The following is a 13,225-nucleotide window of genomic DNA, read 5'->3' on the forward strand; positions in this document are numbered from 1 at the left end:
AGGACTAGTGAAATAAGCCAACGGTAAGACCAAAAGAGGAGCAGACAATGAAGTTTGAGATGTGAAACCAGAGAGACTTGGGTTTGACCCCTGAATCCACCACAAGGAAACAAGATGCCTCAAATGAAATTCAAAAGAAACAAGAGAGGCCAGAATCAGATACATACAAATTTCAGCTATTAAATCAAACACATAAAATAAATTTATGTATCGAAAAAGGGGGGGTTTTAAAACATGAGTAAAGGAATAAGAGACCATTTTTAAAAAAATGTAAGTGTATCTGAAAAATAACTAGGTATTTTAAAATAAAAAATATGATTGAAATTTCTTTGAAAAACCTCAAACTCAAGAGAGTATAAAAATCAAACTAGACAAAGCTGAGGAGAAAATTAGCAACGAAAAAAAATCCTACGTTAATTTTTCCTTGCCTGATCAATTACTAAGAATGGTATGTCAACCTTTTCTCTAGAAACAGAAAAAATATGCTACTTAAAGCTGCCTTTTCCAGAGGGGCAGATAGGCCCAATGCAAATATACAGAATTCGGTCAGCACTTAGCCCTTATTCTGTGTAACACAAGATGCTAGGTGTATTACAAGTACATCTTCTTCATCTTCACACTGACCTTATGCAGCAGGTACAAATACAGTAGAAAGATGAAAGATCCGCACTGGGGCCCAGCAAGTGCCTTGTTCAAGGTCGCAAAACCAGCATGTGTAAAACCACCACATAATCTCCACCTTTGCCTGACTGCAACTAACTTAATATACCCAATACAAGGCAACAGAAATATATCCTACTCTATGTTCGGTCCTTGACCTTGGTAAATCACATGCCTACCCTCTGCTGACAAAGACTCTCTATGACCAATCCTCGAGGCCTATTCCTGATTGGGCTTTGACGTTGCACTAATGTATCCAGTTTTAGCAAGAATCCTAAGTCAGTTTACAGAGGATATCCCCATCCCTCCATATCTGATCAAGTTTCTCATCCCTGCTCCTCCAACCCTTGATGTCTGAGCCCTTGGCCTGCCTTTAGCAGGAAGCCTATCGGGGCAGTTAACAAGAATCCCCTTACCCCAATTTCTCCTCTTAGGAATTTTCCACCCACTGACCCCTGCAACGCTGATCCTTGCCTATAAATTCCCAGCTGCCTTTGTTGTTTTCAGAGTTGAGCCTCACCTTTCATCCCTATTACAATGCCCATTTTGCAAGTTTGAATAAAGTCTTCCCTTACTGTTTTAATAACCATCAGAATGATTTTTTCTTTAACAACACAATTTTTTGATCTGTACAGTCAAAAGATGATTGTAACAATTTTTAAAATGGAAATTGTGAATGCAAATTATTTAATTAGCACATAACTATAATCCTTGAGATCAGCTCCATTAATTATCTCTGTTATAACTAAGACTTTTTATAATACAACTTTGTCACGTTCATAGTCTATCGTCCTATTGTTATATGTTATCATGCAGTTCTAACACCAAATATTTTCAAATCCTTACATTCTCTTTTAGGAAGAGAAACTGAAAATTCCATGCTGCTTCCTCAAAGAGTTTTATCAGCACACACACAGCCCAGGGACCCAAACAACACAACGTGTTAGAGTAGTGTTTACAACATGCCTTAAAGTTCTAAAAGTTCTCTGTGCAAAGATTAGAAGAAGTAAAAATATTAAACTGTATATTGGTATAATAGTAATCTGCCCTAGAGATGACTGTTATAATTTCCCCCTTGGGTAAAGTGATATGAAAGTAACAGTCTTTGCTGAAGTTGTACACAGTCCCATGAATCAAAACGGACAAGGGACCCCAGAGCATGAATATGTCCATGTACATGCATGTGAATCTTCCAGTTCACTCACCAGTTTCTCCAGCTGTTTTGTTCTTCCCATGAGGCTTATATAGAACATAAGAGCATCCTTTCACGTGGAAGTGATCATTAATTTGTCTAAACCATCTGAAAATAATAAGATTTGTTCACAGCCACAGTTTGATTACAAAGATAGTATCATTCCAATTCTAAAGAAATTCAATAGCCAGGTTGGGCACAGCTACTAGAGGTGAAGGCCCAGCAGCCGGATATAGGTTCACCACCAACACACATCTGCAGTGTTGCTTTGCAGAACTAGAAATAAGGTGTCGTCTCTAAGTGGGTGGGCGTACCTCATAAGTGTTGTATTTCCAGTGAAAGGACCAAACCTAATATCTTCAAATGGAGGTTGAAAGCCCAAAATATGTAAAGCTTCTTCTTGAGTAATAGGTGGAAGGCTACAAAAGAAACACTTTCATTTTACAATTCCCATCTCAATGTTAACATGTGTATCTGTAAAGAATTTTAGTAATAGTTTTCATTTTCATTTCATTGGAAAAATACATATATTTTAAGCTAAAATTTTTATACTAATATACAGCAGTTTTTTTAATTTATAAAAATATCTATTCTTAGAAATCTCCCCTTATAGACAAAGGAACACCAAATTACTTTTGAATTTGTAGTTTGGAGACACCGATAAATTGACATACTTACTTTCCAGCTCCCATCGTGCTATATAAGAAATTCCAACATGAAATTAATGAGGAGATACCACAGGAAGTCTTATATTGTGGCCGGCTTATGCAGTACCTGGGAAAACAAAAGACAGTTTTCTTCACTTAAATGATATAAAATATTCATACTAGAAATATAAAGCTCACAGTAATTAAAAGTGTTATTATGGGAAAAACTTCAATCACCTACATAAAAGTAAAATATTCACTCACTTAAAATATTTTCATGTCGCAATAAATAATCCACTTTAATAAAGATAACTAAGTATTATGAACTACCAGTCAACGTGGATATTACTTAAACCAAAATTTAATGATACATAAATTTAGATATCACATGTTAAAATTTTGGTGTGAACTCCTACGTGAGCTACATACATGGTCACGTGCCACATCAGAAACACTGGGGAAACAGAGCGTTGCCATCCACACATCAACTGCTCAGAGAGTCGTCAGCACAAACTAAAAAGCATCATTTATCATCCCCAATGTCTACCTAAAGACCCTGAGCAAGAAGCCAAGAAGCAGTGGTTTTATTGTCACTGAGGATTTTTAATTTTTGGCAGTTTTTATGGTTTTATTTAAACAATGTGCGTGTGAACTGTCTATTCTTCACTGCACAGCCTGGTGACTCTATGGCCAGCTGGGCTGCTCTTTCCTCAATGGCTTTGTGATTCTTGGAGGAAACACAGGGAGCTTTCTCCTCACTGGGCGATTTGTTGCATATGAGGAGCACTTCCAATGCCTTGACGTTGTGGACAAGGAACTTCCAGAAACCAGAAGGCAGTGAAAGCTTTGTTTTCCTCTTGCTCCCATAACCAGTGTTAGGCGTCAAGATCTGCGGGCCGTGAATCTTCTCCAAACCCCATTGTCAGTACCTCTGGATTTCCGCCAGCTTAGTTTTGACATATCAGCCTGACTGGTGCCAGACAAGCTTCATGGTCCTCTTTTTGACAATCTTCACAAAGGGTCTGAAGGTGGACATGATGCTGAACAGGAGGTGGCTGCCACCTCCATAGGCAGTACCAAAAAGAGAGTCACAGAGGATTTTAAAAGTGAAACACACAATCCTTTCATGGCACAATTCAGTTACACTAATCTAGACACTTTACCAAATAGTCATGATTCAAGAGAAAAATCTGAAGCTAATGTGAACAGAACATAAAAGAAACAGACTACTCAATTTTAAGGACAAAAATAGGTTGGCTTTCAAATTCTCTTTAACTGCTTTAATGAAGGAGGTAATGAGAGGCTGAAAAGAAATGAAGAAACAAGACCTTAGTGATGTGTAAGCCCAAATTCAGTCTTATCTGAGAAATTAATTACAAGAAGAAAAGTCATATACATGTACACGTATATATATGCATTTGTATGTGTACATATAATATGCATATTGATGCATATGCCAATCAACAAAGACCCCTGAATTTATACCCTGAATTATGACCACGAAGACACGAGATGCAAAAGCTGATGATGCTCACTTAACATAATATGAAGAAACTTCAGTGCCCAGTGTCACATCTGTTGAGTCTTTCCTCAGATTTGTTTTGCTTTTTAATTGTGGTAAAAAACTTACCATCAAATTTATCATGTTAACACTTGAGTGTACAGTTCAGTAGTCACATTGTTGTGCAACACAACTCTTAAGACTCTTCATCTTGCAAAACCGAAATTCTGTGCCCACTCAACAACTCACCTTTCCTTCTCCCCGACATCCCTGGCAACCCCCAGTCTTATTTCCGTTTCTATGACTTTGCCTTTGTATTTCTCACGTAGGTGGGATTAAGCAGTATTTGTCTTTTTGTGACTGGTTTATTTCACTTCGAATAATGGCCTCACGGTTCATCCATGTTTTAGCATGTGACAGGATTAGCTTCATTTTTAAAGCTGTAATAGTCCATTAGACATATGTACACTCTGAACCACTTCGTCTTTACCTGCTCTTCCACTTATGGACTCTTGGTTTGCTTCCACCTCTTGCCTATTGTGAACAATGCTGCAATAAACGCGGAAGTGCAGCTATCTCTCCAAGATCCCACTTTCAATTCTTTTTGGCAGTGTACCCAGAAGTGAGATTGCTGGATCATACGGTAATTCTATTTTTAAATTTTGAGGAATCTACATACTATTTTCCATAAAGGCTGCATCATTTTATATCTCCACCAACAGTACAGAAGCGTTCCAATTGTAGCACATCCTCATCAACGTTTGCTATTTTCTGAGTTTGTTTTTTGTTTTTTTTACAGTAGCCATAGATATGAAGTCATATCTCCTACTTGTTTAGATCTGCATTTCTCTAAAGCTTAGTGCGTTGCTGAGCATCTTTTCATATGCTCCTTGGCCATTTGCATATCCTCTTAGGAGAGACACCTTTCCAAATCCTTTGCTCATTTTTTAATTGAGCAAATCTGATTTCTTTGTTCTTGAGTTGTAGCAATTCATTACCTATTTATCAGATACATAATTTACAAATATTTTCTCCTGTTCTATAGGTTGCCTTTTCACTCTGTGGCTTCTGTCCTTTGATACATAGAAATTGAGTTTGAAAAAAGTCCCATTTGTCTATTTTTGCTCTTGTTGCCTGTGCTTTTGATGTCATATCCAAAAAATCATTGCCAAATCCAACATGAAAAAGATTTTCTCCTGTTTTCTTCTAAGACTGTCATAGTTTTAGGTCTTACATGTAGGTCTGTAATCATTTTGAATTAATTTTTATGCAGGGTGCAAAGTTAAATGTTCATCTTCATCTTTTTCATGTGGATAGCCACTTTTCTCAATACCATTCATTAGAGATTGTCCTTCCCCTGTTGTGTGATCTTAGCACCTTTGTTGAAGATCATGTGACCATATATGGGAGAGATCATTTCTGGGCTGTTTTGTTCCAGTGGTCTGTATATCTGTCATTATCCCTGTGCCACAGTATTTTGATTATTGTAGCTTTATAATATGTTTGAAATCAGATAAGTGTGAGGCCTCCATCCAACTCTATTCTACTTTTCCAAGATTACTTTGTTTATTCAGGGTACCCTGAGATTCCATATGAATTTTAGGATTATTTTTTTCTATTTCTTCAAAAAATGCCATTGGGATTCTCATGGGTATTGTACTGAATTTGTAGATCACGTTGGGTGGCATGGACATTTTAACTATATCAAATCTTTCAATCCATGAACATGAGATGACATTCCACTAATTTATGTCTTTAATTTTCCTTAGCAATATTCTTTGGTTTTCAGTGCTTAAGTCTTTTGCATCCTTGGTAAAGTTTATTCCTAAGTATTTGTATTCTTTTTGATGCTATTGTAAAAGGGATTGTTTCCTTACTTTCCTTTTAGGACTGTTCATTGTTAATGTTCAGAAATGCAGCTGGTTTTTATGTGTTGATTTTTATATCTGGTAACTTTCCTGAATTCATTTATTAGTTCTAATAGTTTTTTATGGACTCTTAGGGTTGTCTACACATGAGATCATTTCATCTGCATGATCACTTTATTTCTTCCCTTTCAATTTGGATGACTTTCATTTCTTTTTCTTGCCTAATTGCTCTGGGTAGACCTTCCCATCGTATTTTGAATAGAAGTAGCAAAAGTGGGCATCTGTGCTTTGCTCCTAATCTTAGAGGAAAAGTTTTCAATTTTTCACCATTGATTATGATGTTACCTGTGGGTTTTTCATATAAGAACTTAATTACATTGAGACAGTTTCTTTCTATTCCTAGTATGTTGAATGTTTATATCATGAAAGCATGTCCAGTTTTGTTAAATGCTTTTTCTGCATTAATTGAGATAATCATGTAGTTTCTGTGCCTAATTCCATTAATGTGGTGTATTACATTGATTTTTTTTTTTTTTAAGAGACAAAGTCTCCCTCTGTCATTAAAGCTACAGTGCAATAGTGCAAATCTACCTCACTACAGCCTCAAATTCCTGGGCTCAAGGAATCCTTGCACCTCAGCCTCTGGAGTAATTGGGACTTCAGATGCAGGTCACTACACCTTCTTAACTTTTATTTTCTTAGAGACAGAGTCTTTCTATGTTGCCTAGGCTGGTCTCAAACTCCTACCTTCAAGTGATCCTCTCACCTCAAAGACAACAAGTGTTGATGAGGATGCGCTGAAATCGGAACTCTTGTGTACTGCTGATGGTAATATAAAATGATCCCAAGTTGCTGAGATAACAGGTGTGAGCCACCATGCCCACCTCTACATTGATCCATCTTTGAATGCTGACTCATCTTGCATTCCAGGAGTAAGTCTCACTTAGTTACGATGTACAGATATTTAATGTGCTCTTAAATTCAGTTTGCTAGTGTTTTCTTGAGAATTTTTGCACTGATATTCATTAGGGATATCAATCTCCATTTTTCTTCTCTTGTAGTATCTCTGTCCAGGTTTGGCATCAGGTAAGGTTGACCTCATAAAAATGAGTTCAGAGGTATTCCATCTTACTCAGCCTATTGGAAGAGTTTAAGGAGGATTGATGTTGATTTGAGTTTTGCTCCAGTTTTTCACATTCCAGAGCCCCATGGTGTTCTCACACCTCAAAATACGGGTAGCCTGTGACCCACTCTTACCATTCCCACCTTCCCACAGCCACTGGAAGCAGTGTCCTCAGATGGAAGTCAGACAGAAGATAATCAAGTGGTGGCTGCATAATGTCCTTCTGCAGCTCCTCCCTGCATTTCCAACACACTAAAGAGGATCTCCACAACAGACTCACTGCTTCTTCCCTGATGTAACTGCTCACTTTCCTCCATCTGACCACGGGATGGTTTCAGGAAATATGTATAGTTTGAGGCCTGTGGTACTCTGTCACTCTTAGTATCTTCTCTGTTTTTCCAGAATGCACAAGATTTGGTATACATATTTTAGAGCCTACAGTTTGGGGGTGTTGTTATTTCTTTGTTATAGGGAAGATGGTGTTTTTCCTTGTGTTTCATTTTGTTGTTCATGTTGCTGCTATTTTCATGGGTCTCAGGAAAGGAATAGAATTTTTTAAATCCTTTACTTTGTCATATTTAAATCTCCCCATTCCCATCTTCACCACATCACACACCCTGAGATTCAACCCCATGCATCCCACCAAAGCTAGTTTTTCCCCCCTGACATTTGATACCCTCAAGGTTCAAGGTGGCAACTAATTCATTGGTAATACTCATAACTGTTTTAGCAAGAACAAGAAAGCTATTATTTACATATGAGTGTGAACTTCAACCTAAGTGATCTTGTAGACAAGTGATGATAGACCCTGCAATCATATGTGATAGGGCTAATCCTGATGAAACACAAGGACTCATTCCATTACTTTTTTTTTTTTTTTGCTGTGAACATTTTTGCTACACTTCAATCACTGCAATTATTTATAAGTCCAATACTATATAGTTTTTCTATGTTATAAAATTTTTCTTTATGTGTATTTACAAAGTAGGTATTACATGCATATGTATATTTATTCTTGTAACTCTAACTTTGGCCTTTAAGTAGTAAAGAAAAGAAAAGAGAAACAGAGAGGGGAAGAGAGGTTTTTCTTAAGTTTTTTTCATTTTTTTTCATTAATTTAAACTTGTTTACTGGTCTTATTCACAACCAGGTTAAAACTTTTCCCAACATTCTGCTATCTTCTATGGGTCTTTCCATTCTAACCCTAATGTTGTAATGTTCTCACCTGCAGACCTGGTGATATTTTCCCCTTAGGGCATTTCTGCTATATATCCTTCCTAGTCGAAGCCTTTATGGCCTCACATGCTTTTTTATAAAAATAGAATTATGCACATTTACTGTCAAAATGAATCTTTTTTTTTTTTTTTTGAGATCGTCTCACTATGTCGCCCTCTATTATAAAGTGCTGTCGCATCATAGCTCACAGCAACCTCAAACTCTTGGGTTTAAGTGATTCTCTTGCCTCAGCCTCCCAAGTAGTTGGGACTACAGGTGCCCACCACAATGCCAGGCTATTTTGTTGTTGCAGTTGTCATTGTTGTTTAGCTGGCCCAGGCCAGGTTTGAACCCACCAGCCTGGGTGCATGTGGCCAGCACCATAACCACTGTGCTTCGGGCACTGAGCCAGTCAAAATGAATCTTAAGGCAAAGTGCACGTGAGGCAATGGCTCACGTCTATAATCCTAACACTTGGGGGGTGGGGGTGGTGGAGGCAAGTGGATAGCTTGAGCTGAAGAGTTCAAGACTAGCCTGAGCAAGAGTGAGACCCTGTCTCTACTGAAAAGAGAAAAACTAGTCCAGCATTGTAGCAGAAACCTGTAGTCTCAGCTACTCAGGAAGCTGAGACAAGAGGACTGCTCTAACCCAGGAGGTGAGGTTGATGTGAGCTATGACACCACCGTACTCTACCCAGGGCAACAGAGGGAGACTCTGTGTTAAAAACACAAACAAACAAACAAACAAAAAAAAACCTTAATTCTAAGGGATTAGAAGTAAAAACGAGAAAAGCCTTTATTGAAGGCCACTTGTGACTTTAGAGTCACTTCTCCAATACAGCCTACTAACTACTCCTAAGTACTAATTACTCCTAAGTAAAATACACTTTTGTTAAAAAATCTTCAACAACTTATCTCTACCTTAGAAAAAAAATAATCTAAAACTTTAGCCTGATTGTGACACATGTTAAAAAAAAAAAAAAAAAACAGCAGTGACTTTGGAGTCTGACTCTTTGGTTTCAATCCAAGATCTTCTACTTATTAGCCATGTGGCATTGGGCAAGTTTCTTAGCTTCTCTGAGCTTCACTCCAGACAAGATATTCTACTTTTTATTACTTTTTATGCCAGATGATTTCCTACAGTCTGTTCAAAGACCTTTCACCCCTCTGCCCCTTCACATTTCCTCCCTTAAGATCTAAATCCTCAGTAAAGCATTTGGGAGGTCATTTCCTCCTCTCGTGGTTGATTATTCATTTATATCCATCATCCAACAACCTGCCTAAGTCATTTTATACTTTTCTGCTTTGTGCTCTCTCTTCAATCAGATTTTAAACCTTGGAAAAACAAAGACCATAGTTTGTTCATCTCTGTATTTCAAGCCCATAGTATATGGTCTAATATTTATTAAATACGGGATAAAAATCTAATAGTGTTAAACATTAAAAAAATATTAACAACTAAAATCAGAGATCAATATTATGTAAAAGCAGTTAGGAATCGCACATTTTTTCCCCTTAGAATAGGAACTGTATTTTAAGGTAACCAAATAGCAGTTGATGAATGAAAGTTCTTCTTATTAGATGGAGGCCAGGTAATAAAAGTAGAGGGAATGACAGAATTTTGAAACATAACTATTTTGCAACAAAGATACAGATAAGGGTTGCCAATGGATTTGGCTAAAACCATAAAGTAAAAGTTTGTTGGGAGCCTGGATATTACCTGATGCCACTCTGTGACCCCACTGATTACGTGAGGGTAGCAGAGAGGAAAGAAATACCTGGCCAATGTGGAAGGCAGCCGTCACCACCTTAATCCAGTAATCACTCTTAGGGTCAGTCTCTCATATTGGATAATCTGATACCTTCTGATATGAAGTGATATGCAGTACCCAGGATCTTGCCTAAATGTTTAACTGGAATCTAATCAAGTCTTTATCTCCAACTTCTAGTTTACAGGAAATACTGAGTTTAGAAGAATGATTTAGATAACTAGAAGGAGAAAAAAAAATCCAAAATGGAGGTTTTTACAAGATCCCTGGCTAAGTCTCTTTAGTAAGTCAATCTCTATAACTTTGTCAATTAAAATAAATAAATAAATAAATCTCCTAGAATTAAAAAAAGAAGGAGGGGGTGCACCTGTGGCTCAAGGAGTAGGGCACCAGCCCCATATACCGGAGGTGGGGAGGTTCAAGCCCAGCCCCGACCAAAAACTGCAAAAAAAAAAAAAAAGAAGGAGGGAGTAGGGTGGAGACTGTTCTAGATTAAGAGAAACTTCTGCATCATAACAAGCAAAGACGTATATAGGTCATGGCTGGGTACCACTTTGAACAACCAGGCATGAAGACATTTTCAGAACAACCAGGGAAATGTGAATTTGGTTTGGGAATTAGATACTGAGAAAATGTCCTTAATTGCTTGAGGTACGACAATAGTTATTGTGGCTACACAGAAAAAAAGTCATTTTTTAAACACACAGTAACAGGTATTTTGTAGTGAAAAATGATAAATACCAGTAACTTACTATAAAATTCTTCAGCAAAGAAAAACTACATATATAGCTATATCAAAACTTTAGCAATTGTTAAATCTAGATAAGAATCACATGGAATCACACAGATGATTTTAATGATTAGTCAACTCAGAAATACTGGCATTATTAATCTGCTTCAAATATTTGTGGCACACACACTGTGAATATTTAGGAATCCTAGAAGCAATTTTAAAAAAATTGTTAAACATGTAGTTTATTAATTTGTGAATAACAGAATTATTCCCAAAATATGTATTTTTAAAATTAAGATATAAAAACCGATATAACAACATTACCATCGCCTGAGGTCTAATACTTTCCTCTGCTTAATATCTTCAAGAGGAGAATGCTGAGGATACTCCCTCTGATATCTTCCTTTTTTATCTGAAGTTTTTTTCTTGGAAATTTGTTTCTTTGCATTGCCTAATACAAGAGTATAAAATAAGCAAAATGCTTAAGATGAAGTAAACTGTGATGACAAAAATTAACTATGTACCAAATTAAGTAACTAAAATGATATGATGATATTTGCAAACATATTAAAATAACACATGTAATTACAAAAATAGTCTCCCATGTTAAAGAGAAAGAAAAAGAATAAAAATAAAATTTTTAAACCACGAATGTTATTTCCTATCAAGTTCTTACATTTTAATTCCAGGGCTAGTCACTTAGCCACATCTAGAAAATCAAATTACCAACAGCAAAATATTTCACTTTCCAGACCACTTTCCAAAGAATGAAGCCTTTCTATAAAACAATAAAACCACATTAATGCAACTCTATTTAAAAAGTAAAAGCTCTGGATCTAATAATGTGATGATGTGATGTTTAAAAATATCTTCAGGCCTGCAGAGGCCACAAAATGAATTAAGAATGATGCACACACAGACATTATTGGAATGCAACTTTAGCACCAGGAAATAAAATGGAAAACAAAGTCTCCTTTCTGTGTGCATGTACATATGTACATGTGTGTACACACACACACACACACACACACACACACACACACACCCACATCCTCCAAAAGACAAGTAAGTCAATCGGGAATAGGGAACTGGACAAAAAGGAGACAAAAGTGAAAGTAAAAATTAACAATGTTTAATTTTTACACTTTTTATTTCTGAATGATGCTAAATTATCCAGTCAAAACATTATATAAATTGAAATATTAATAAAAAAAATCTAAGTCTCAGGCTGCACCTGTGGCTCAGTGAGTAGGACGCCGGCCCCATATGCCGAGGGTGGCGGGTTCAAACCCAGCCCCCGCCAAACTGCAACCAAAAAAATAGCCGGGCGTTGTGGCGGGCGCCTGTAGTCCCAGCTACTCGGGAGGCTGAGGCAGGAGAATCGCCTAAGTCCAGGAGTTGGAGGTTGCTGTGAGCTGTGTGACGCCACGACACTCTACCGAGGGTGATAAAGTGAAACTCTATCTCTACAAAAAAAAAAAAAATCTAAGTCTCCTTTCATTAAAATACCTTTAACATTGCAGATAGCTATGCTCAAATACTCAATTTAGAAAAATATTCTATTTTTTCTTTTTCTTTGTTGAGACACAGTGTCACCCTGTGTAGAGTGTTCTGGCATCATACCTGACAGCAACCTCAAACTCTTGGGCTCAAGCAATCTTCCTGCCTCAGCCTCTTGAGTAGCTGGGACTACAGATGCCCAACACAACACCCAGCTAGTTTTTCTATTTTCAGTACAGACAGAGTCTTACTCTTGCTCAAGCAATCTTACCTGCCTCAGCCTCCCAGAGTGCCAGGATTATAGGCATGAGCCCCCTTGCCTGACCCACACACATTCCATTTTAAATTAAATAAAATCTGTTATAAAAATTAACTGAAGGGAAATATTTTCTTGAGTTTTTCCAAATTATAAAACACACATGTATGCCTATGGAAAAGGATGCCTTTTAATCATTCAAGATACTCTACTGTGAAACCATTTGGTATTTAAAACCAGCTGAACTCGGGAACTATTATTAAATAAGGAATTTTTGTAACATGTTATAATAGTAAACAATGATAAAGTCATGAAGCAATGTTTCCCTTTCCTTTTAACTGTGGTCTGTACAGAGAACACAACCACTGGGAAACAAGAAAAATCTCATTGTGCCAATTTCCTTCGCTGGTAAAACGAACCTTAAGAGAGTTAGAAGACAGAAAATGAGTGTTTAACATTTTTGAGATGTCTTCTCTGCCTAATAATGACTTTATTCCTGAAGTAGTTTTCCCAGCCCCTTAAAATTTTAAGCCTAAGGAAACATCAACATCCATGACTTCAATAGGCCCAGAGAGTGGCCTGTACTTTCCTCTGAGGATTACATAAGCTTCTCTCTTCTTTTTATTGAATCCTATGATTTCCCAGTGGGATAAATGAGCACACACATTCCAAATGAGCATACTTCATAAAATCCCCCCACTGCCACAAAGAGATCTTCCTGCAGGCAAAATCTCACGTCCAAGAAGGAGGCTGTGTCAAAAC

At 37.1% G+C, this 13,225-nt stretch overlaps 1 protein-coding gene across 10 annotated transcripts in view; it reads right to left on the reverse strand.

The window, feature by feature from the left end:
- BIVM (basic, immunoglobulin-like variable motif containing) overlaps positions 1–13,225 on the reverse strand; it is a 41,470-nt gene that overhangs the window by 16,310 nt on the left and 11,935 nt on the right. For all 10 annotated transcript variants that reach the window (XR_008374675.1, XR_008374674.1, XM_053564101.1 and 7 more), the window contains exons 4-7: positions 11,032–11,158; positions 2,531–2,626; positions 2,167–2,271; positions 1,866–1,960 (exon numbers count right to left, since the gene is read on the reverse strand). Coding sequence is in view for 8 of the 10 variants with exons in the window: in XM_053564101.1 (XP_053420076.1) it covers positions 1,866–1,960; positions 2,167–2,271; positions 2,531–2,626; positions 11,032–11,158 (423 nt within the window). In the remaining 2 variants the exon portion in view is untranslated. The remainder of the gene's footprint in view (positions 1–1,865; positions 1,961–2,166; positions 2,272–2,530; positions 2,627–11,031; positions 11,159–13,225) is intronic.

Source organism: Nycticebus coucang, chromosome 15 (genome assembly GCF_027406575.1).
Source record: "Nycticebus coucang isolate mNycCou1 chromosome 15, mNycCou1.pri, whole genome shotgun sequence".
NCBI lineage: Eukaryota > Metazoa > Chordata > Mammalia > Primates > Lorisidae > Nycticebus > Nycticebus coucang.